Raw genomic sequence first — 24,458 nt, 5'->3', positions numbered from 1 at the left:
TTGCACTAAAAAAGAAAATAATGTCTTTCTTGGTTCTGAGCTGTGTTCTGAATGGTTGGGATTTCTGGATAACTCACCTCTGTCTCAGTAATGAGTTTCTGACATTCGTTAAAGCTCATTATTCTATAGGCTTGGCTAGAGGCTGGGGGTGGGAATAATAGGGGTACAGAATCCTTCTCTATCTCCATTTCTCAGATGAGTAGCTTGACCTCCCAGATGGGAAAACTGTCAGCAGTACCTGATGTTTATCCTGCGAGCTGGAACCTAAATTTCAGAGTGCCCAAATGCCAGAAGGGCGTTTTACTAAAACTACCCCCTGGAAGAATGACAGAACATGAAGATACGTTCTTCTACAAATACTAAACAATAATAGGACTGATGTCACTGGAAGGGACCTTAGGAATACCCCATTTTATACAAAAGGAAACCGAGGCCCAGAGAGAGACACTGACTTGCCAAATATCACACAGCTCATGTATTCACCACTCGGTGCAGACAGACCGGCAGAACCTCTTTTTAAAATGACAACCTCTTACATTTTCCAAACTCCTCCTAACTAGGGACTGTACTGGGTGGGTGTTTTAAGTGCTGTTCTTTTTTTTTTTTTTCCTATGACTTAAGTAGAATACCTAATTTCTAAGATTCAAAATATGCATGTGGATTCTAAAAGGCTGTACATAATAAATGGTTTATACCTCACCCACTCCCTCCCTTAAAGGATTGAGGCTGTAAACTCTACAGGCATGGGACAGGCCCTGAAACTGTACACTGGGTGTGTGTGCAGTTGCAGCTGCTTAGTTCACCAAGTAGAAGACATTTAGGACTTGCCTACAACCTTGCTGCCAGGCAGTCTGAAGCCAGGAAGAGGGCAAGTTCTACACACACACTGTAATCCAGGGCAGTCAATTAATGTCTTTGAGCCTCAGCCTTCAAATCTCAAAACAGAGCGAGTCATCTGCCCTGACAATCACACAGGAGGTGAGAAGAGTCTGATGAGGCAACAGGTGAGGGAGCATGTTGTAGGCGCTAAAGGTCTATGGTCAGCATTTATTATTGTTTTCATAACACTCTCCCAGCCCCAGACTCTCACCAGCAAACATGTGGGAAAGTACGGTATTTAGAATGAAAAGCAGTTAAAGGTGAGATCATATGGTATGGGTGGAGGGAAGGGGAGAAAATGCAGACAATTTTAACTGAATAAAAATAAATAAATATTAAAAAACTAAATCAGAAATAAATAAATAAATAAATAAATAAAATAAAATGAAAAGCAGAGTGTTGGCTGGTGTGGCTCAGTGGATTGAGCGCTGGCCTGCCAACCGAAAGATCACCGGTTTGAAAACCAGTCAGGGCACGTGCCTGGTTTGCATGCAGGCCAGGTCCCCAGTTGGGGGCGTGCGAGAGGCAACTGATTGATTCAAAGTTTCTTTCCTCCCTCCTTTTCCCTCTCTCTAAAAATAAATAAAATACATTTTTAAATAGTACTTTAAAAAATAAAAATATTAATAAAAGGAAAATCAGAGACAAGGATACCCCAATAAACTCACACCAAACACCTTCTGAGAAAGTCCAGGAAGCCGGAGTCATAGGTTTTCAGCACCATCGTGAGATCCTTGGAATCCGGGTATCTTTTTTTCCCCCTGTTGTTGGTTATATTTTTAGGAAAACCTTTGGAATCTTTAGAAATACAACATTCTGTATTTAGTTCCAGGTGTAAATATTCATCGGTCACATTACAGCTGTTCACTCATCCGTGCTGCATCTCGGGGCGGCCTTCGCAGCTCTCTCCCTCGCGGCACTGCACCGCCCCCCCATCCAAACCCACCCGCTGTCTCAGTTGGTTTGAAATAACCACATGTACATAGTCCAGTGAATGCAATTTCCCTTTACAGACAATTTTCTCTACTACTCAGTATGTTCTGAGCCTCCTTCCTACCACTTCCTCCTCAAATCAATCAAATGGTTTGAATGGTTTAACATTAAGGTAAAATGATAATGATTAGTAATAATAACTCTAAAATGATAAAAAAACATTCAGCTCTGAACAAAAAGAATACTGTCCATTCTTGGAGTACTGATGCCCTTCTCTTTCCCCACTAATCCAGTAAAGTGGGAATTTGGGACATCATGAGGTATAACAAGAAAGTCATTGTAGGAGAATGATTTACTTCCAGAGCCCATTCACAAGCCACAAATTATTCTCATTACTTCTTTATAGTCACATCAAAATTTTTTCCATAATGGGAGATCAAACTTCATTGGTCCCAAAGACACAGCTTGAAATGACTTTCTTCAGCCATTGTCACCAGTTACAGCCCTCAACAAATGTATGACTTGCCGTGTTTGATAAGAAGCCCTGAAGACAACTCCAAAGTTTTCCCAAGGATGCTGTGTGCAGTGCTGTGAAGGTAAGGCCGCTCATTTGGACACCTGGATTCTGGTGTATATATTCAAAAAAGTTCACCACTTATGCTCACACCTTGGAAATCTGAATGTAAATGGGTGGATAAGTATACACACACACAATATACACATTAAACTGAATTCTCACAAAAACTCTGGGGTTCATGTAATAGACCTTCTGGAAGGTGCAGAAGTGCTTCCTTTCCTTTTGTCATCGATGCCATTTTCAGGGCCTTCAAAAAAATATCTGCTCTTACTGAGTTCCTGGCAGAGACTGTTAAGGGGTGTGTGTGTGTGTGTGTGTGTGTGTAGACATGTGTATCTGTAACTATGTATTTATATGGATAAGCATTAGAGGCATAGTATAGGTATAGGTCCTGTGAATTCATGCACATCCCCATTTCCCTTTTTGACTGTGGTACCAGTGGCCCCACCCCCACCTTTTGCTATATGTTGATCTTTTTACAAATGACCAAAGGAGAACCAGGCTCACAGGCTCATAAAGGACATGGCTCCTAAAATCATTGATTTACTTGTACAAGTCTTCTCACCCCTCCAATGTTCTCCAACTATTGTCTCCATCTCCTTTTTGCTGCCTGGAGCACCTAGGTATCTTACTACTTACTACATTTAAGGCAACATCAATTTACTACTAATTACTCAATGTGATATTTACAAGGAGTGCCTGGGAGTTGAGGAGCTGTTGGCAACCCAGATTTGAGGAAGGGAGCCAATAACTGAAGTGGACACATTGTGTCCCAAATTTACTTTATCATAAGGAGCACAGAGAGCTGTTGTTAAAAACATACACTACTGAGTCCCATCTCAAACCTACTATATCATAGGTTATACAGGAGGATCGTAGGAATTAACATATTGCCAAGTACCCAAGTGATTCTTACAATCAGATAAAGTTTGGGAAACACTGAAAAGGAGGCAAGAAGTGAAGATCATAGATGTTGCTACCAAAACCACATCATCACTCCAAAGCCTAATGCTGATGGTGAAAATTGGATACCCTATAAAATGGCCATGCATGTGTCTTTGGTACCCTCTCACGAAGATACTCTATATTCCCTTCCTTTCCATCTCCACCCGCATACTATCTCCTGAGTTTAGTGTTTAAGCTCAAAATGTGGTTTCCCACAATGTCTTTGTCTACTAGGGGGGAACACCAATATCTCTACTTTTCTTTCCCTAAATTCTTTGAAATCCAAAAGACCAGATTGGGGTGAACAGATCAGTTCCATTGCTCCAGGAGTAAGTTATAGCAGCCAGCCAGCCAGCCAAATCCTCTGCCTGCTATCTGATTGCTCTGGAAGAAGAGTTAGTTAATGTGTGGGCACCATGCTAAGACTACCAGGACACTGACCCCCCTCAGAGGCAAGGTCTTCAAAGCTCCAGCCATGACTACAAATGAGGTGATGTTTACAAGATATAACCACTGGAATGGCAATGGTCTAACCAATCAGGGTGGATGACGGCCTTGGCAGTGAAGTAGGATCATGGAGGACTCTACTTGCCAGGCTTTAAACTTTTAGTTTCTAAATCATGGGGAGTCCAAGGAGGCCTAGCAGTGGAGCCAGGCAGCCTGTGGCTGTGGCAGGGGCTCGAGGCTGTGGCATCTTGTCCAATGGTACAGAAATGGTGTAGATTTTAACCCTCATGTGGCTGAACCAGCACATATCGACTGACCACCAACACGACTGAAGCTCCTTGACTAGGAGGATCCCCCATGAGGGTGGTTTTGAGTCTCCTATAAATTGGGCAAGTTTGGAGAGAAATTATGTGACTTGTCTTACATTTTGAGGCCATTCTGGGGTAAAACATAAGAGGCAGGATGGTTAGAAATAACTGGGATTCCACAGCCTGTATGAGCCTGTGAACTAACGAAACAATAATGGCTGGTCAGAAATGTCATTCGGATGTCTGTGGAGTTCCCTTTCCCTCATGTCTGGCTTTGTTCCATTTGCCTGACCTTTGGGCCACTATGGCTTTTTTTCTACCTTAGCTTCTTGTGGTTCTTCAAAGGGATTTTAGATATGGGACTGACTTCATTTTTCTGGTACATAGTGCACCAGAAGCCCCCCTGCCTAAGTTGGACCTCATTGATCTAGCTGTTCATCTTATACAGCACCACTTAACTAGAAAGACAGAGGATCATAAAATCCAGAGCCTGGGGACTGTGATGAGGGGCAGCATGGGACTGTGGATGAGGCTTATCCCCAGTAATTGGGCAGTTGTCCCATACATAATTAGCAAGCCACTCACAACAACTGTTCTGCCAGCCCTTGTTTTACCCATCTTATTCCAAAGTTTCAATGAACCCAGGATAATAAGGTTCTGCAGGAATAAGAGAATTTTAGCAGGAAAGAATAATGTCCCATTAATGACAGACTATAGCAATGAAACTTTCTACTGTTCATGAAAAGAGGTTTCTGCTCTTTGATTTCCCTGCACAGTGTTTAGCGTGAGGGGGCCACCTGCTTGGAGAGGCAAGGAGAACTATAGGAGAGGGCATAGTTATAATATTTAAGTTTTCAAGATCTGCTGACAGATTTCCTGAGCAGAAGCCTGGTCATTTTCATGTTCCTGCATATTTTCACTGCCAAGACCTCATGCCCAATGTGATGCCCCCATCCCTCTCCATCATGCCACCTGGTACCACTTCTCAGCATCGTTTTACTTTTCTGAAAAAAAATCCCACCCTAATCATAGCTTGTCCTTTGGGATGGGGCCAGGGGAGGAGCAAATGGGGTTTGGGGAATGGGAGGTGTCTTCACGGCCTGTAGCACCTCATCAGCCACAACAGGATAAAGAGTTAGACCTGGGGACTTACCAAAGAATGTCTGTCTCCTGGAGGCTGTCTGAATGAAGCGGGTTGGTGGCAGGCCCAGCACCTTCAACAAGTAAAATGCAGTTGCTTCACTCTTGTGGAGTCACATGTTCAAAGACCACTAGAGCCGAGTGGGACTTTGGTCACACTTTGCCTTCTGCAGATAAGGACCCAGGGATATTGTGATATCAAGTCAGTGGCAGAGCAGGCCCAGCACCTGGGTCTTTTGACCCCTAATCCAGGGCTATCTCAGGGTGCTGAGCATCAACACCAGACATGTAACTCTAAACAGGCATCAGCACCAACTAGAGGTAGGCACTCTTACTGGTAGCCAGATCTCATTGTCAGAATGGATAAAGCAGTATACACGCTGACAACCCTGAACTAAGGAATATCATATTCTGGCAGGGAGCACTGGGAAGGGCAGAAAGGAAGAGGAGATGGAAATTGCCAGATGGGCATCAAACCACCCTGTGACAAAATACCTACTTGAAAAGAAAAGTGTAGCACCTACTTGTTTACCTCTCCTCCACAGGTTGCACAGAGATAGAGAAATTACAGGCATCAGTCACCCTGAGCCCTGAGTCCCCTACACTTGTAGCTGGGTTCCTGGCCACCATGCAGACCCTGCCCTTCTGCCCTTCAACTCCACTAGCACTGAGCTCAGGAGGAAGCTGAATCTGGGGCAGAAAGGACCTCAACCCAGATCCCATACTCCTCATTCTCCTTGGTATTGGAAGCAGGAAGAGGTAAAGATGCTTTATTAAATAACCCACCACCATCAGCCTGGGAAGCCATCTATGCTGATCCCTTCGTTTTCTAGAAGTCCAGAGCAGAACAGTAAGTTGCCAAAGAGAAAGCTCTGGATTAGACTCCAGATTTACTGATTCTCACACCAGTGTTCATTTCAACACAGCCATCTTTTACAGAGATCATCCTTACTTAATTTAACACTTCATTATTAGTTTCAACTATGAAATTAAACTATATTTAATAATTCTCAAGGGTATATGTGTGTGTCTCTGACCATCTGTAACTTTGAGACAATCAAGAAAATAGAGATTTGGTATAGATAGGTAGAAAGAAAAAAAGATAGGTGATAGGTAGATAGATAATGATCCATTTTTCTTCATACTCAAAATATTTTGTTTACTGGGAAATTTCTGAAATGTGAGATTTTCTATTTCTTAGGGTTATTTTTCTCCTGTTTTATCTAATTTTGCTCCATAAAAAAAGGCCTTGTCCTGACCGATATGGCTCAGTTGGTTGGGTGTCATCCCACAAAACTAAAGGTCACTCTCAGTCAGGGCACATGCCGGGGTTGTGGGTTCAGTACCCACTCAGGGTGCATATTGGAGGCAAACAATCAATGTTTCTCTCTCATATCGATGTTTCTCTCCCTCTCCTTCTCCCTCCTTCCCCTCTCTCTAAAACATAAATAAATAAAATCTTTTTAAAGAGGGGCCTTTAATGAAAGAATAATAAGGACAATAAATAATCATGTGATGTGTCTTTTTATCAGGAGATATTCTTCCCAGCAAGCTCAGAGAGTGCGTGACTAATGACTGACCACCACGCAGATTCTGATGGGTGTCATATCACCCTGGCTTTAGATTCTTTGAACATATTTGAAAGACTGGTATAACCGTTTTATTTTTAAATGTCACTCCACAATATACTGCAAATTACATCTTTTGCAATTATTTATGATAAGTAAAAATGTTAGGTGTCAACTTAAAAGTGTAAAAGGGGATACATAATTTCAGAAATACTTTTAGGGAACATCTCCAAAACAAAAAGTATGCAGGCCACTACCTTACATCGAGTCTGATGCAACCCAGCTTCTGAGAGTGGAAGCCAGCTGTCCTGGGCCCCCAAGAGGAGCAGCCAGGCCCTCCCTCACCTCCATGATGCAGGCCAGCTGCTCCACTTCATTCTCCCCAGGGAACAGAGGGTAGCCCGTGTGCAGCTCCGCCAGGATACAGCCCAGGCTCCACATGTCAATGGCCATATTGTAGGGGTGGCCCAGAATCACCTCTGGGGATCGGTAGAACCGGCTTTGGATATATGTATACACTGCACAGAAAAGAAAGAGAAACCCCACAGAGGAAAACGTTCTCCTCCCCAGAGCATCCTTCTCCAGGATGCCTTCTGAGGTGAGGGTGAACCATCCCTATACCTTCTCACTGCAGCGGGGTTTAGCAGGGAGCCAAAGTACAACTGAGCAGCACTCAGGAATCACATCTCGTAACTAATCTCATTAAATCCTTATAGCAAACCAATTATTTAAAAATTTTTTTCTTGTATTGTTTTCCATTACCATTTAACCTTCTTGCACCCCACTCCTCCCTGCAATCACCACACTGTTGTCCATGTCCATGAGTCCTTTTTCTTTTTTGCACCATCCCTCCACCCCCAAACCTCCCCCCAATGGCTGTCATCCAGCTCTCTATCTATGAGTTTATCTCCATTTTACAGCAAACCAAATATTATGGAGGTGTTACTATCCTCACGTTAGCAATAAACTAGGGAAGTAAATTTTAGTCAGCTTAGCTTTAAAAAAAGAAACATAAGACTAATATAAAGCTAGTTTCCAAACTGTCAGATTAATTTGGGGTAGACATCTTCTGAAAGTATCGTGACTTGGCAAGGGAGGAGTCATGTGAGAAACAGAAAAGAAGCATGCAAAAAGCATAATTTAAAAATGTACACTCAATACATTATGTGCACGTGTTGTATAATGTAAAGTATGGAAAAGGAAAGCTCAAGGAAACCTCAGCAGAGAGGCTGTATAGAAGATGACATGGTAGGAAGCCCAGATTTTACAGGTGAGGAGACTGGGGTCATGAAATGGGATGGTTTACTTGTTTCCATATGCTATTATTAGTGACTCCCTGGATGGGGCAGGGCAAGGATTCTGTAATCTCTTCTCTGTTGTTTGACACAGTTCTAGGAAGGATATAATAAATTCATAATTAAAAACAAAAGAAATATTTAATAAAATTACTTTTATGTCCTGCCTGCTTCCAAAAAATGGATTAGAAGCATTTTGCAATTAAAGTACATGTATACAGGGTAGTTTTAAAAACTGGATTTAACAGATACTTACATTATGCTTAGTATGTGCCAGCCACTATTCCAAGTGTTTTATACAGATGTACTCCTTCAATCTTTACAACAACCCTATGAAGCAGGCACTATTATTGTCCTCATTTTAAAATCAGAAAACTGAAGCATACAGAGATTAAATAAATTGTCAAGATCACTCAGCTATAAGCGGCAGAGCTGGGATTTGAACCCAGGCAGTTCAAGTCTAGCTTCTACATTCTATACTGTCTCACAGTTAAAAGGGAAAGAGAAATACACAAAGGGGGAAATGACTACCAGAAACCAAGGATAAAATAATTATAAATTTGATTCTGAGCATCCTGCAACCATGATAAATGGTAACTGAGAGGTTACACATCTTTTCTATGTAGGAAGAATAAGCATGCAGGTCCTTTGTGAGAGGCATATTGTTTTCAGGTTGGAATTTCTTATGGGATCCATACTTAAAAGGTAAAGGACATATGTCTTGAAAGGTGGTTCTGTAGAATATTTGAAAAGACCCATCCAATAGTCATGTTATCCTTTTATCTTTCTGTGTCTTCCATTGGACTGTGAATGACCTGAGGACAGGAAATGTTAAGTTCTTTGTTCCTGGCACCCAGGACAGTGACTGGCAGATAGCAGATATTCAATAAATGTTTGTGGAATGGTACACATTCTCAACAGTAAACTTGATAGAAGAAAGTATAAAGCTCAGAGAGCCTAGGGCTATGAACCCCAAACTCTAGAATGGCTACATGTAGACTCTTGGGTACTCCCCCAGAAAAATTATATCTGGTACTTTGGGGGTGAGCCTCTGGAAGCTATACTTTTCCAGAGGCCACACATGATTCTGATGCTCATCTGGTTAGTTTTGGGACCCAATGCTCTTGGGTAATTACAAATCCACAGAACATGAAATCTGCAAAGGCCCTTGAAGTATCTGAGTCCAACCGTCTTATTTTATAGAGAAGGAAATTTAGGCCCAGAGAAGTGAAGCCCCTTGTGCAAAATCATACGAACAACTATTACAACTGAGCCCAGACTTGAACCCGAGGGACCTCATGTATGAACTACTTGTTTCTGTAAGGGAAAGAAATCTCAATAGGGCAATGCAGACAAAGGGACCAGAATGGGGCTTACTTTTCTCGTGCTCATAACAGCTTGACCCAAAGTCAATAACTTTAACAGAGACTTGGCCCTTCTGGTATAACACTATATTTTCCTAAAGAGAAGAAGAAAGGCATAAGTCACACTTTAATAATGTCTCCCTAGGCCCTCTATTATCCTATATGTCTGCCATCCACTAGGACTCAATCAGAAATTCAACTACCTCATAGTGGACTCCTCCTACACCTTCTCCAAATCTCATTTTTTAATCTCCCTTTGACTTCCCATTTGATTTGTGGTCTGTACTTCTTATTTGGATCCAGAATTTTCTGCTTTACAGTATGTCTTTTGCATACATTTTGTCCCTTTCCCCATATAAATTATGGGGTTACTTTTATCTCCTTGGCACCTGGCCCTATGCCTTGCTTACATAAGGCCTTAGATCATCACTGACAGAATTTGATGTATCCATTAAGTGCTCAATGAACATGAAGCTATAACAGAAGAAGACCAAAAATAGGACAATGATTTGACTGAAGCTTGTGATTCTTATGCTGGGTTTGGGGGAAATCAAAACCAGGAGTTCCAGTAGTGTCATGGATAAAGAGGCAGAGCTTCTGGGCTCCTCTCCCTGAGCATGAGAGTGTCACACCTCGGCTGGAAGATTAAAGTACCAATTGTGTTTTCAAGGACCCGAATATCAGATGAGTTGATTATCATGAACATCAGAGGAACTGATTGTTTACTGAGTCCCTTAACATTCTAAATATGGCATAGCAGGCCTGGCCCTAAAGCTCTGGCACCATAAACTCAGAAGTACAAATTTAGTCCCCAGTACTTTTTCTAAAGAATATTTCACCAAGTCTTAAAAGACTGAATTTCTTTAGCCCAGTGGATAGTTCTTCCCAGTTTATTGGCAGAATTCACACTCCAGAGTGGGCATAGATGCATCAGGTATCACAGCTCATTGATACCATTAAGTTCACAAGAACAACTCTGATTCTTGAACCCACACTAATCAAACCCACTCGTGGTTGTAAGTCTACTTCCCTACTACGGAAGTGTACATTCCAACCTACTCAACCTGTTTCTCAAGGAAATCTATTACCTCATATTTTGGCTACCAGGTGTCTAGTGAATTTCCTTGGTGAGAGTCAGTCCCCTAAGCCCAAACGCCATGGTTACTGTGACCCTTTGGGGCTACAAAGCTGAGGATTAGGAACTTGGATGTGGAGAATGAATCAATGTGCCACCAGCCACCATTTTCTTGTGAGGCTCCTCCTCAGCCCAGACAGAACATCTCTATCTAGACAATCTTTAATTGTCAAAATATCCCAAATTTACCCAGTGAGTTACAGTTTAAAAAAAAAAATTAACCAATTCTTGGGTGTGAGGAGAAAGAAATGAAGAAAAGTTAAGGGATATTTAAATATCTGTGGAAGTCAGGTTGATTTGGAGTCAGCTCCTGACCCCATATTTTTACACCTTTATATGTTTTCTCTAGGTACCTCTCTATCTTGCTCACATGTGCAGTCATTAACCCATCTAACAAGCTTTCACCTACATATTGCCTACCATTGCTATTGTCAGGTACCATGTTAGGTCCTGAAGATAAAATGGTGAGAAGGCATGGTTCCTGGCTTGAGGGAGCTTGCAGTTCAGTGGGGGATACCAATAAACAAGCAGTCAGTGCCGAAACAGAGCTAAGTATAGAATACTAGCAGAACATGAGGGAAGGGCATATCCATTTGGTGTGGAAGAAGTAGGCAGAGATTTGTTGTACCCTAGGACCAATTCAGAGCAGAGTGGATACAGTGAGGATTTAATACAGCAGTGATCCAGCCTCCTGAATGACACATTTCTGCACACCCTTAAGCCTTCCATTGGTAAGCCCCAGACCTTCCTATTCCTGTCTGCCTCAATAACCCCATGTCTTTCTTCATTGTCCCCAAACCATCCCTTAGTCTTTACTGCATCTCATTTGATTTACACGGCCTGACAGTTTGGCTTCCACCCTGGGACCCTGGCCATGACGCTGTCTAGTTACGACAGGGGAATGGAAAGGGGCAGTTTCTGAGGATGGAAGGCAGCTCCCCTGGCAGGGCACAGGTTGTACTCACAGGCTTGAGATCACAGTGAATGATTTTCTCTACATAAAGCATTTGCAAACACTTCAAAACAGAGAGGGTAAAGCGCCGAACTACTGACAGACTGAAGCCTTGAAAGCTATTATTCTTCATTAACTCATACAAGTTGATTCTGGGAAAGAGAGAAGGTGATGTGTATCAGTGTAAAAAAGTATAATGCTGAGTTTAAACCTGCAAACAACCCCAAGGGTCACCTGGTTTCCCTCTGATAGTAGGCAAGTGTCAGACAAGGAGGCAGAGCTATGGTGTCCTATAAACTCAATGTTCCCATTGATCCATGGTAGCTTTGGGGTGATGTTCAACTGTGCTGGCCTCTCAGAGTCCCTTCATTTCTTATGTGACTAGGTCATTTAATGACTTTGTTATGCTGTGGGTGTTCCAAGGTTGGACCACTTCTAAAATATTCAGTTCTTCAGGCCCTTGGGAGGGATCCAGGAAGTCCACCAGTTATTTAACCCAGAAACCACTTATGCCCAGACCTAAAAAAGCTGCCTAAAGGTTCCCAACAGGTAATGGAACAAGCATGTGGACAGAAGGGGCTGCAGTAAAACTGAGACACCCTACCCTCTCTATACCAAGCCTGACAGTTTGGTCCCATCTGTCACCTTGCAGAAATGAAACCTCACTCTTGCCAGATTTTCCTAAATTTTCTAGGCAAGTAGAAGCCTGAACTATTATATAAAAACCTGCCATGTTATATGAAATCTGACTTATAAATGTTAGAAATGAATGTAAAACATTTTAACAAGAAAAACTTATTAGTAGGCTACCAGTTTAGGACCTCTATACACACTAAGATGAAGAGAAGAGGGATAGGACGCAGCCCAGAGATGACTCTGAATCAGCCTCTTTCTGGTTTGTCGTAAATCTTCTATCCCTAAACTTTATCTAACTCTGCCGGTATTTAGGAAGCCATTCATTCTTGGTGGGCACAGCGGAGATTTAAGACTTGGCTCTGGCCTCATCCTGACCAGCTTTGTGACCTGGAGCAACTCTCCAACCTCTCTGGGCTTTGGCTTTTCCCTCCACACACCTACTCCCCCTGACTTCTCTGAGCACTTCCAAGTACAACATGTTAAGTACACATGTTAACTGTGTGCTTGATTCATGGCCAAAAAAGGCAGCCTGGGTTGTCCATGTTGTCGCAAGGAAGATAAATTTCCTCTGCAAAGTGGATGTTTTGTGATCACCAGAGGTGGAGAGGAGGGTGACAACTACACTCCTGATTCAAATTTAGCCAGTTCCTAGAATTTTACCACCAGTGATGGTGTCATGGGAACACCAAGCTGTGAGCTCAGTAGAGCCAATAACACTGGGCTTCTGAGAGCTCACCTCTAATTATTCTCCTTATCTAAATGCATTCTGGGTTTCTGGTTTTATCTATATTTCATCAGAGAGAAAAGTGATCAAATTAGCCTGCCCTTCCAATTAGCAACCCTATCAGCTCCAGGTGCTGCCAATCTATTTTAGTCAGGTTCTGCTCTCTTACCAAAAAATGTCCTGTCCTTATTTGCACAAAATCAAAGCTCTTTCCCCACTCTGAGCAGCCAGCTGCCTGCTTGCCTGGGTTCCAACCTCTGCACCACAGGATGGTAAATCCAGTGAGTGGGGAAAAGGTAGCAAAGAAAAGTCCTTTTAAACGTATTTCAGTTTTACTCTTAAGGGCAAAGACCTTGTTTTGGTTATGTCACCCAGTCCAGCACCCAGCACCTGGTGACACATCCTGTGTGTGCTCACAAGTGACAGGCATGATGGAGGGGCGGGGTGAGATGGGCAGTTTTTGGCCCACTCTCCTTACTCCTGTGCTTTCTCCATAACTGAGTGACCATTGTTTCCATTCTAGTCACTAAATGTTTACACCCAGAAAAATCTTGTGTTCTGATCTTAAAGTTTCTCTTCTGTCACCTTAAGCCACTTTTCAAAAGAAAATGAGTTAAAAAGAAAAAGCAGCTGACCCCAGGAGTTCAAAGGTGATGCAGAGGTGATTGCGGAAGTAAAAAAAGTCCTTCATGTGTACCACATTGTAGGTGTTGTTCTTGTCCTTCCTTCTGAGAGCTTCCAGGATCTTCAGCTCCACCAGGGCCTGGCGGTGAAATCTGAAGTGTTTGAGGAGTGACAGGGAGGGTGAGGAATGGGGACAGAAGACATGGTGTCATATCATACAGCAGCAGTAGCCCATTTCCTCAGCCCCTCCCCTTGACCCTAGCAAGGCGGAAAGCACTAAACATTACATACCCTTGCCTCCCCTTCACCCCACCATGCAATTTGATAGGTAAAGAAAGAGGAAAAGGTAGAGTTGGGAAGGGTGGCATTATAGAGGGGCCAGTCATGCAGTCCCTCCTCTACAGGGGCTATCTATGCTACTATCCACCACACCTCTTCTTGTTCCTGATGATTTTCAAGGCCACCAACTCATTGTTTTTGTGATCCAAGCACTTGGCCACCTGTCCAAAGGACCCTTTCCCAATCATCTCCAGAACCTCGTAGCGGTAGGCAATGTGGTCATGCAGGACCTGCAGAAGCCAGGCAGAAGCTAAGGAGCAGAGCCATAGGCTCTGAGGCTCCCCTGATACCGTGGTCCTTGGATACCCATTCCCAGCTCATGGCTGACTCCTGGGGGGAACTTGCTGACCTGCACTGGGCACTAGTGCAACTCCCACCCTCATCTCATTGCTACTGCCATGGTTAGGTCATTGCCCGGATCCCACATTACCCATGTGGAACCAGGGAAAGTCCCACAGGCTCTATCTGTGTCAGGCAATGCGAAGACCATTGGATGGTCTTTGGGAAGAGCAGTAGCTTCAGTTTAGGGTAAGCTCTGTTTCTGACCCCTGATGTGTCTCCACCAGTCAGAGAAGTCTTTGTGTCTGCTCTTCCTCTTCCTAATCAGATCTGGTTCTCCTCTTGACTTTTCCAGATTTAATTCTATCTTGGAGTTAGCAATACAAAACTTAGACCTTTCTCAACTAAAAAGAGAAACATTTTCCAAGAGCCAGAATTATTCATGTCCCTCCATGTGCTAGAAACTAGGGAGCAACTGTTTAGTCAAAGCAACAGGCAATTATCAATTAAAAAAACCTTTCTAGGTGGCTTCTGACAAGCCACGTATGCACTCTGAGCTGCAGTGCCTTCATCTATAACTGCAGGTTCCAGAAAAGATCATCTCTAAGGCCTTCCAGGTATAAGAATCTGTGGCTCCTAGTGTCACACTCAAAAATTTGTGAGAGTTGAAGAAGTGTTTGTGTACAAGTCCTCAGAATGTATTTGCGATTGTGTGGTGGGGATCTGTTCTTCTAGGAGGAATCAAACCATGAACATGCACAACTTTACATATATGGGGAAAGGGCAAGGCGTAGGTCTTGCATATGTTGGTTCAAAGCTACATGTGCTTCTCTGGCATTTGTACATATCTTCTACATGCCACCAGTTTGGAGGTATCGCAATTATTCACTCACACCTCAACTTGGACATTGATTGAGGCTAAGGACCAGGTCACACTCATTTTTGATAATTTCCTTAATATTTCCAGAGTCTACTAGATGCCCAAGCATATTATAGGTTCTCAATAAATAGCTATTCAGTTAATATTTGCTGACAGAATAAATGTAAGAATGCCATTGTCTTGCCTGTTTGGGAATGTGCTATGAGTATTGTATATTTGTATGCATTGGAATGCAATAAGGATAGAGATTCCAAGCATACAGAAAGCACATGTATCTCTCTCCCCCCTACAAAAACATTGCTCTCTAGGACTTGAGATTGAGGAACTGAGTTACAGTGAATTAACTTAAAGGTAGTGCTGACATCCCTGGAGAATTTCTCAGAGATTCTAGGCCCAGGTAAAGGGGAGGGGGAGAGGGAGAATTTGAGGAATTCTGGCTGAAACAGTGGTAACGTTTTTTATAAAAGATTCTTAACCAAAGACCCATTAAAGATTCCCCCACCCCCATTGAAATTTTGTGTCTGTGAAGGGTACTTTTTCTAAGATGAGGAATTGTAGCTTTTATCAGATTCCCAAAGGGATCATTGACATAAAAATGTTGAGAATTAGGGCTCTAGATAGAGGATGTGTGCCAGAAACTCTAAATCCTTGCTTCTCGAAGTGTGGTGTGAGGACCAGAAGCATGGGCACCACCTGGAAGCTTTTTAGAAAGGCAAAAATCAAAGGTGGAGGCATAGGTAGACACACTGTGCCTCCTTGTACAACCAAAAGAAGGACAACAGCAAATTTAAAAACAAAAAACAACCAGAACTGCCAGAAAATTGAACTGTATGAAGTCTGACCACCAAGGAGTTAAAGAAGAAACATTCATCCAGACTGGCAGGAGGGGTGGAGACGGGCAGCTGGGGCAAAGAGGATGCACAGCAAGGCGGTAGCTGGAGGACCTGGGGTAGGCAAGGCAGTGACTGGTAGACTGGGCAAGGTGGCAGCTGGCAGAGTGGGCAGTCCCACATTTGTGTGCAGATAGACCAAGAGGAACAACTGGGGAGTGAGACGAACCATACAGCCCAGGGTTCCACTGTGGGGAAATAAAACCTCAAAACCTCTAGCTGTAAAATTCTGTGGGGGTTGAGGTGGCAGAAAAAACTCCCAGCCTCACAGGAGAGTTCGTTGGAGAGACCCATGTGGTCCTAGAACAACCACAGACCCACCCACCTGGATTCAGCACCAGAAGGGCCCAAAATGCTTGTGGGTAGCCATGGAGGGAACTGGAAGCTGGCAGAGAGCTGAGCAGGCCATATTGTTCCCTCTTGGACCCCTCCCCCACATACAGTGCCACAGCACAGCAACGTGGGTTGCCCCGTCCTGGTGAATACCTGAGGCCCCACCCCTTACTACTTAACAGGCACTCTGAGACTAAAAAAAGTGTCCCAAGTGGAAGAACAGATCAAAGCTCCAGAAAAAATACAGCTAAGCAACAAAAAGGTACCCACCCTATCAGATGCACAGTTCAAAACACTGGTAATCAGGATGCTAACAGAATTGGTTGAGTATGGTTGCAAAATAGAGGAGAAAGTGAAGGCTATGAAAAGCGAAATAAAGGAAAATGCACAGGGAACTAAGAGTGACGGGAAGGAAACCAGGACTCAAATCAACAGTTTGGAGCAGAGGGAAGAAATAAACATTCGACCAGAGCAAAATGAAAAAACAAGAAATCAAAAAAATGAGGAGAGGCTTAGGAACCTCTGGGACAACTTTAAATGTTCCAACATCTGAATCATAGGGATGCCAGAAGAAGAGGAAGAGTAAGAAATTGAAAATTTATTTGAAAAAATAATCAAGGAGAACTTCCCCAATCTGGCCAAGGAAATAGACTTCCAGGAAGTCCAGGAAGCTCAGAGAGTCCCAAAGAAATTGGACCCAAGGAAGCACACACCAAGGCACATCATAATTACATTACCCAAGATGAAAGAGAAGGAGAGAATCTTAAAATCAGCAAGAGAAAAGGAGGAAGTTACCTACAAAGGAGTTCCCATAAGACTGTCAGCTGATTTCTCAAAAGAAACCTTGAAGGCAAGAAGGGACTGGAAAGAAGTATTCCAAGTCATGAGAGGCAAGGACCTACATCCAAGATGACCCTATCCAGCAAAGCTTTCATTTAGAATGGAAGGGCAGATAAAATGCTTCCCAGATAATGTCAAGTTAAAGAAGTTAATCATCACCAAGCCCTTATTTCATGAAATGTTAAAGGGACTTATCTAAAAAAAAGAAGATAAGAACTATGAAAAGTAAAATGACAACAAACTCACAACTGTCAACAACTGAACCTAAAAACAAATTATGCGGGAAGATAGTGGCGAGATAGGTGGGAGTGGAGTTCACTTTCCCTCAGCACCAGTGAAACACCTAGCTGATATGAGGAACAGAGCGAACAGCCAACGGTATTCCAGCATATATGAAGATCGGAGACCCATAGAGGACATTGAAAGATCTGACGGTAAGAAGAGTGCTTAAGGAAAATAAGGCCCCTGGGACCTGCACAGGGACCAGGGCAGCTGAAGCCCTGGCCCAGGTGCAGGGTCTGCTGCAGGATTCTTGGGAGAGAGCCAGGCTGGGCTGTGTGAGAGGCCAGGTGCTTGTTTGGACCAGGGGGGCTTGAATAGGAAGAAATTCTTGAAAAGAAAAAGAGAAAATAGAGGCACTCAGTGGCTAGTTAGAGAACTCTCCACAGCAGCAGCAGCCTCTGGCACCCCTCCCCCCTCAGCTCCTGGACTGTGAACGCAGGATAAGCAGCCCCAGCGCTCACCTGAAGCCGGCTGGCGCACACCCAGGTCAGTGGACTGGGCGCCCACAACTGAAACTCCCCCGGAGGGCACGCGCCCTGATAAGCGGCCTGGCTGCCTGGTCGTCAGACCCAAAGTGCCCCAGTGGGCGTGTACCCCAATCAGTGGCCTGGGGCCCACACAGGAAACCTCGGGTGGGTGCGCACCTGAATCAGTGGCTGGCTGCCCCTCGCATAGGCCCAAGGCCGCTGATCAGCTGCACAATCCAATCAACGGCCTGGCTGCCTGTGAGTGACCACACCTAAAAGCACTGGTTCTGAACAACTCCCACCTAGCCCCTGAGCACAGAGCCCTGCAGGGCCTACTGGCTCTCTAGGAGTAAGGCAGAACGCCCAGCAGAGGGGAGCTGCAGGACTGGGGGAGACTGCATTCCCCGGAAAGACTTGACCCAGTAGAGGGCTGAATTACCCCATAGCAGCACCGAGAGCCCCTAGCATCTAAGACAGCAAAGAGCAAGAAGGTGGAATGTGAGTTGCCCCAAATTGGTGCAACTCAAGGACAGCACAGCTGGTGAACTAAAGGCCTAGTGGGGAGCAGAAGGACCAGGAGAAACTGGACTGAAGACTGAACAACAGGGAAGAGTGTGGCTCAGGAAGGGAGAAAAGTGAAACCAATCTTTCCAACCACCCCCTCCCGTTCCACAGACAGGAAGACCAGCAGAACTAACCTGACCGGTTTAAAGCCAGCAGAAGACTTTTTTTTTTTTCTTTTCTCCTCTCCCCCTGAATTCCTTCTTCCTTTCTGTCCTTCTTTCTTTTTTTTATTCCTTCTTCCTTCCATCCTTTACCTTTTTTATTCCTCCTTCCTGCCTTCTTTTACTTACTCTTTTGTTTTAATTTTTGTTAAAATTCCTTCTTATCTTGCCTCTACTCTCTCTCTATTCCTTCTTCCTTCCTTCCTTTCCTTTTCTATTCCCTTTTTCCGTCCTTCCCTTTTTTTTTTTTTTTTTTTGCCCCCATTCCTCTTTTTCCCACAGGTGAGACAAGAAAACCTGGAGTGCTGAAAAGACCAGAGTTAGACCGTGTTACACCCATAAACGTCAGCTCAAGACCAGTGAGCTCAGCAGATTAAGGAGATGGCACCACTGAATCCCACTGGCATTCTACCATAGAAGTTCATACCATAAACCCAGGGAGTCAGAACATATCAATTTAAGAAGCAGAGGCTAACAAGAAGAGTCTCACAAACAATGGGAAGACAAAGAAACTATCCCCAAATGAAAGGAAAGGAGGAAGCCTCAGAAAGAAGGCTAACTGAAAAAGAGGCAAGTCAACTATCAGATACTGAGTTCAAAGCAATGGTTATCAGGAAGCTCACTGAGCTCACAGAGAACTACCAGAAGCTACAGGGAAACTACAATGAACTCACTGCAAACTATATCAACATGAAAAAGGAGATAGAAACTACCAACAAGGGCCAAGAGGAAATGAATAATACGATTTCTGAACTAAAGAACACAGTAGAAGGAATCAAAAGCAGACTTGATGAAGCAGAGAATCAGATCAGCGAGCTGGAGGACAAAGTAGAAAAAAACACCCAGAAAGAGCAAGAAAAGGAAAACAGGCTCAGAAAGAATGAAGAGGCAATAAGGGAAATGCAGGACAACATGAAACGTAACAATATCCGCATAATAGGAATACCAGAAGGAGAAGAAGAAGAGCAAGGGATAGAAAACCTGTTTGAAAAAGTAATGATGGAAAATTTCCCTAATCTGAGGAGAGAAAAAGTCACCCAAATCCAGGAAACAGAGAGTCCCAAGCAAGAGGAACCCAAAGAGACCCACTGCAAGACACATCATAATTAAAATGGCAAATCTCCAAGACAAAGAGAGGATCTTAAAGGCAGCAAGGGAGAAAAAGGAAGTAACATATAAGGGAGCCCCAATAAGGTTAGCAACTGACTTCTCAATGGAAACGCTCCAAGCCAGAAGAGAATGGCAAAAAATATTCCAAGTAATGAGAACCAGAGGCCTGCAATCAAGACTACTTTACCCAGACAGGCTCTCAATCAAGATAGAAGGCCAAATAAAAGAGTTTCCCAGACAAAAGAAGTCTAAAAGAATACAGCTCCACCAAACCAGCTCTGCAACAGATGCTAAAGGGACTGTTTTAAGGAAAGAAAGGAAAAGAGAAAGACAGAGGAAAAGAGGTAGGAAAAAATGGCAATGAATAACCACCTATCGATAATAACCTTAAACGTAAATGGATTAAATGCTCCAATCAAAAGACATATAATAGCTGAATGGATGAGAAAATATGACCCACACCTATGCTGCCTACAAGAGACACATCTCAGGACAAAAGACCTACACAGACTGAAAGTGAAGGGCTGGAAACAAATTTCCAGGCAAACGGACAGGAAAAAAAAAGCGGGGGTAGCAATACTCATATCAGACAAAATAGACTTCCAAAGAAGGGCCATAAAGAGAGACCCAGAAGGTCACTTCATAATACTCAAAGGAAGAATCCACCAAGAAGACATAAACATTGTAAATATATATGCACCCAACATAGGAGCACCCAAATACATAAAGAAAATCTTGGAGGACTTCGAGAAAGATATTGACAGCAACACAATTATAGTAGGGGACTTTAAAACCCCACTGTCAAAAATGGACAGGTCTTCCAAATACAATATCAACAAGGATATTGTGTCACTTAACAATACCCTAGAGGAAATGGACTTAACTGATATATATAGAGCTTTTCATCCCAAACAAGCAAAATACACATTCTTTTCAAGTGTACATGGAACATTTTCAAAGATAGACCACGTGATAGGACACAAAGCAAGCCTCAACAAATTCAAGAAAATTGAAATCATCTCAAGCATTTTCTCTGACCACAAGGGACTGAAACTAGAAACCAACCCCAAAGGAAAAAACCCAAAACACTCAAAATCATAGAGATTGAATAGCATGCTATTAAACAATGAATGGGTCAAGAACGAGATTAGGGAAGGAATCAAAAACTTTCTGGAAACAAATGAAAATGACTCACAACAGCCCAAAACCTATGGGACACAGCAAAGGCAGTCCTGAGAGGGAAGTTCATAGCAATACAGGCCTACCTTAAAAAGATAGAAACATTTCAAACAAACAACCTAACCCTACTCCTACAAGAACTGGAGGAACAACAACAAAGACAGCCCAGAGCAAGCAGAAGGAAGGAAATAACCAAGATCAGAACAGAGTTAAATGACATAGAGACTAAAAGCACAATTCTAAGAATCAATGAATCCAGGAGCTGGTTCTTTGAAAAGATAAACAAAATTGACAAGCCTTTAAGTAGGCTCATCAAGACAAAAAGAGAGAGGATCCAAATAAACACAATTGTAAATGAAAGAGGAGAGATTACAACCGATAGCACAGAAATACAAAGGATTGTAAGAAATTGCTACGAAGAACTGTAAGCCAAGAATTTTGAAAACCTAGGTGAAATGGACACATTTCTAGAAAAATATAATCTTCCAAAACTGAATGAAGAAGAAGCAGAAAACCTGAACAGACCAATAACAGCAGAGGAAATTGAAGCAGTCATCAAAAGACTCCCAACACACAAAAGCCCTGGACCAGATGGTTTCACAGGAGAATTCTACAAAGCATTTAAGGAAGAGCTAACCCCTATCCTTCACAGACTATTCGAAAAAATTCAAACTGATGGAAGACTCCCAAACTCTTTTTATGAAGCCAGCATCATACTAATCCCAAAACCAGATAAAGACACAACAAAGAAAGAAAACTTCAGGCCGATATCGCTGATGAACATGGACGCTAAAATTCTCAACAAAATATTGGCAAACTGCATCCAGCAATACATTAAAAAGATTATCCACCATGACCAAGTGGGATTCATCCCAGGGATGCAAGGATGGTACAATATTCGCAAATCAATAAACATAATACATCACATCAACAACAGCAAAGGCAAAAATCACATGATCATATCAATAGATGCGGAAAAAGCATTTGATAAGGTACAGCACCCATTTCTGATAAAAACACTCAGCAAAGTGGAAATAGAGGGAGCATTCCTCAACATAATAAAGGCCATATATGAGAGACCTACAGCCAACATCATACTCAATGGGTAAAAACTAAAAGCTTTCCTACTGAGATTAGGAACAAGACAAGGATCTCTGCTTTCACCACTTCTATTGAAGATAGTATTGGAAGTCCTAGGCACAGCAATCAGACAAGAAAAAGAAATAACAGGCCTCCAAATTAGAAAGGAGGAAATGAAACTGTCACTGTTTGCAGATGACATGATAGTGTATATGGAAAATCCTATAGACTCCATGAAAAACTACTCGACCTAATAAATGAATTTGGCAAAACAGCTGGATACAAAGTCAATACTCAGAAATCAAAGGCATTCCTGTACACCAACAACGAATCTGCAGAAACAGAAATCAGGAAAAAAATCCCATTTGATATCGCAATAAGAAAAATAAAGTACCTAGGAATAAACCTAACCAAGGAGGTAAAAGACCTGTACTCAGAAAACTACACAACACTGAAGAAAGAAATTAAGGAAGACACAAACAAATGGAAGCATGTACCATGCTCATGGATTGGAAGAATTAACATTATCAAAATGGCCATATTACCCAAAGCAATTTATAGATTCAATGCAATCCCTATGAGAGTACCCATGACATATTTCACAGATGTAGAACATTTCAGAAATTTATATGGAACCATAAACAACCCCGAATAGCTGCAGCAATTTTGAGAAAGAAGAACAAAGCAGGAGGGATCACAATACCTGATATCAAACTGTGTTACAAGGCCACTGTAATCAAAACAGCCTGGTACTGGCATAAAAACAGGCATATAGACCAATGGAACAGAACAGAGAGCCCAGAAATAAACTCAAGTCTTTATGGTCAATTAATATTTGACAAAGGAGGCAGGAACATAAAATGAAGCAAAAACAGCCTCTTCAACAGATGGTGTTGGGAGATCTGGACAGCTACGTGCAAAAAAATTAAACTCGATCACCAACTTACACCATACACAAAAATAAACTCAAGATGGATAAAAGACTTAAATATAAGTCGTAACACCATAAAAGTCCTAGAGGAAAACATTGGCAGGAAAATCTCAGACATTCTATGCAGCAACATCCTCACAGACACATCCCCTAAAGCAAGGGACATAAAGGAAAGAATAAACAAATGGGACCTCATCAAAATAAAAAGCTTCTGCATGGCTAAAGAAAACAGCACTAAAATAAAAAGAGAACCAACAGTATGGGAAAACATATTTGCCAATGATACCTCAGACAAGGGCCTGATGTCCAAAATATATAAAGAACTCACACGACTCCACTCCAGGAAGACAAACAACCCAATTAAAAAATGGGCAAAGGACTTGAACAGACACTTCTCCAAGGAAGACACACAGAGGGCCCAGAGGCATATGAAAAGATGCTCAACATCACTAGGCATCAGAGAGATGCAAATTAAAACCACAATGAGGTACCATCTCACACCAGTCAGAGTGGCCAACATAAACAAATCCACAAACAAATGTTGGAGAGGATGCGGAGAAAAGGGAACCCTAGTTCAGTGTTGGTGGGAATGCAGACTGGTGAGGCCACTGTGGAAAACAGTATGGACTTTCCTCAGAAAACTAAAAATGGAACTGCCCTTTGACCCAGCAATTCCACTGCTGGGATTATACCCTAAGAACCCTGAAACACCAATCCAAAAGAACCTGTGCACCCCAATGTTTATAGCAGCACAATTTACAATAGCCAAGTACTGGGTGCAACCTAAGTGCCCATCAGCAAATGAGTGGATCCAAAAACTATGGTATATTTACAAAATGGAGTTTTATGCAGCAGAAAGAAAGAAGGAGCTTATACCCTTTGCAACAGCATGGATGGAACTGGAGAGCATTATGCTAAGTGAAATAAGCCAGGCAGTGAGGGACAAATACCATATGATCTCACCTTTAACCGGAACATAATAAATAGAAGAAAAAAAGGAAACAAAATGTAACCAGAGACATTGAAGTTAAGAGCAATCTAACAATGGTCAGGGGGTAGTGGGGAGGGGACAGTGAGGAGAGGGGATTACAGGAACTACTATAAAGGACACATGGACCAAATCAAGGGGGAGGGTGGAGGTGGGGGAGGGAGGGGTTTCGGCTGGGGTGGGGTGGAGGGATGGGGAGAAAAGGCATACACCTGTAATTGAATAACAATAAAAATTTAAAAAAAACAAATTATGCAAATAACTACGACAGGAACAGAATCACGGAAATGGAGATCACATTGAGGGTTTTCAGCAGGGAAGGGGAGGGGAGGAATGGAGGGAAAAGGTACAGGGAATAAGTAGCATAAATGATATGTACAAAATAGATAGGAGGAGGTTAGGAATAGTATAGGAAATGGAGAAGCCAAAGAACTTACATGTATAGCCCATGGACATGAACTAAGGGGGATGGAGAATTCGGGTGGGAAGGGGGTGTGCAGGGCGGAGGGGAATAAAAAGGGGAAAATGGGACAACTGTAATAGCATAATCAATAATATATATATATTTAAAAATAAGACAAAAATCTCAGGCCGCACCCTTGACCTGC

General features: G+C 42.7%; 1 protein-coding gene across 4 annotated transcripts in view; it reads right to left on the bottom strand.

Moving 5' to 3' along the window:
* The window catches only part of DYRK4 (dual specificity tyrosine phosphorylation regulated kinase 4), a 38,110-nt gene that overhangs the window by 2,011 nt on the left and 11,641 nt on the right, over positions 1-24,458 (bottom strand). For 3 of the 4 annotated variants that reach the window (XM_045200868.2, XM_045200918.2, XM_071220994.1), the window contains 7 exons: positions 13,960-14,096; positions 13,539-13,679; positions 11,557-11,695; positions 9,470-9,551; positions 7,143-7,315; positions 5,243-5,303; positions 1,548-1,677 (listed from right to left, as the gene is read on the bottom strand). In XM_045200868.2, coding sequence (XP_045056803.2) covers positions 1,548-1,677; positions 5,243-5,303; positions 7,143-7,315; positions 9,470-9,551; positions 11,557-11,695; positions 13,539-13,679; positions 13,960-14,096 — 863 coding nt within the window. The remainder of the gene's footprint in view (positions 1-1,547; positions 1,678-5,242; positions 5,304-7,142; positions 7,316-9,469; positions 9,552-11,556; positions 11,696-13,538; positions 13,680-13,959; positions 14,097-24,458) is intronic. The other variant, XM_045200969.2, reaches the window with a different exon arrangement.

This window comes from Desmodus rotundus, chromosome 3 (genome assembly GCF_022682495.2).
Source record: "Desmodus rotundus isolate HL8 chromosome 3, HLdesRot8A.1, whole genome shotgun sequence".
Taxonomy (NCBI): Eukaryota; Metazoa; Chordata; class Mammalia; order Chiroptera; family Phyllostomidae; genus Desmodus; species Desmodus rotundus.
The sequence above is the reverse complement of the archived record's forward strand: the minus strand, read 5'-3'. Positions and strand labels throughout refer to the sequence as shown.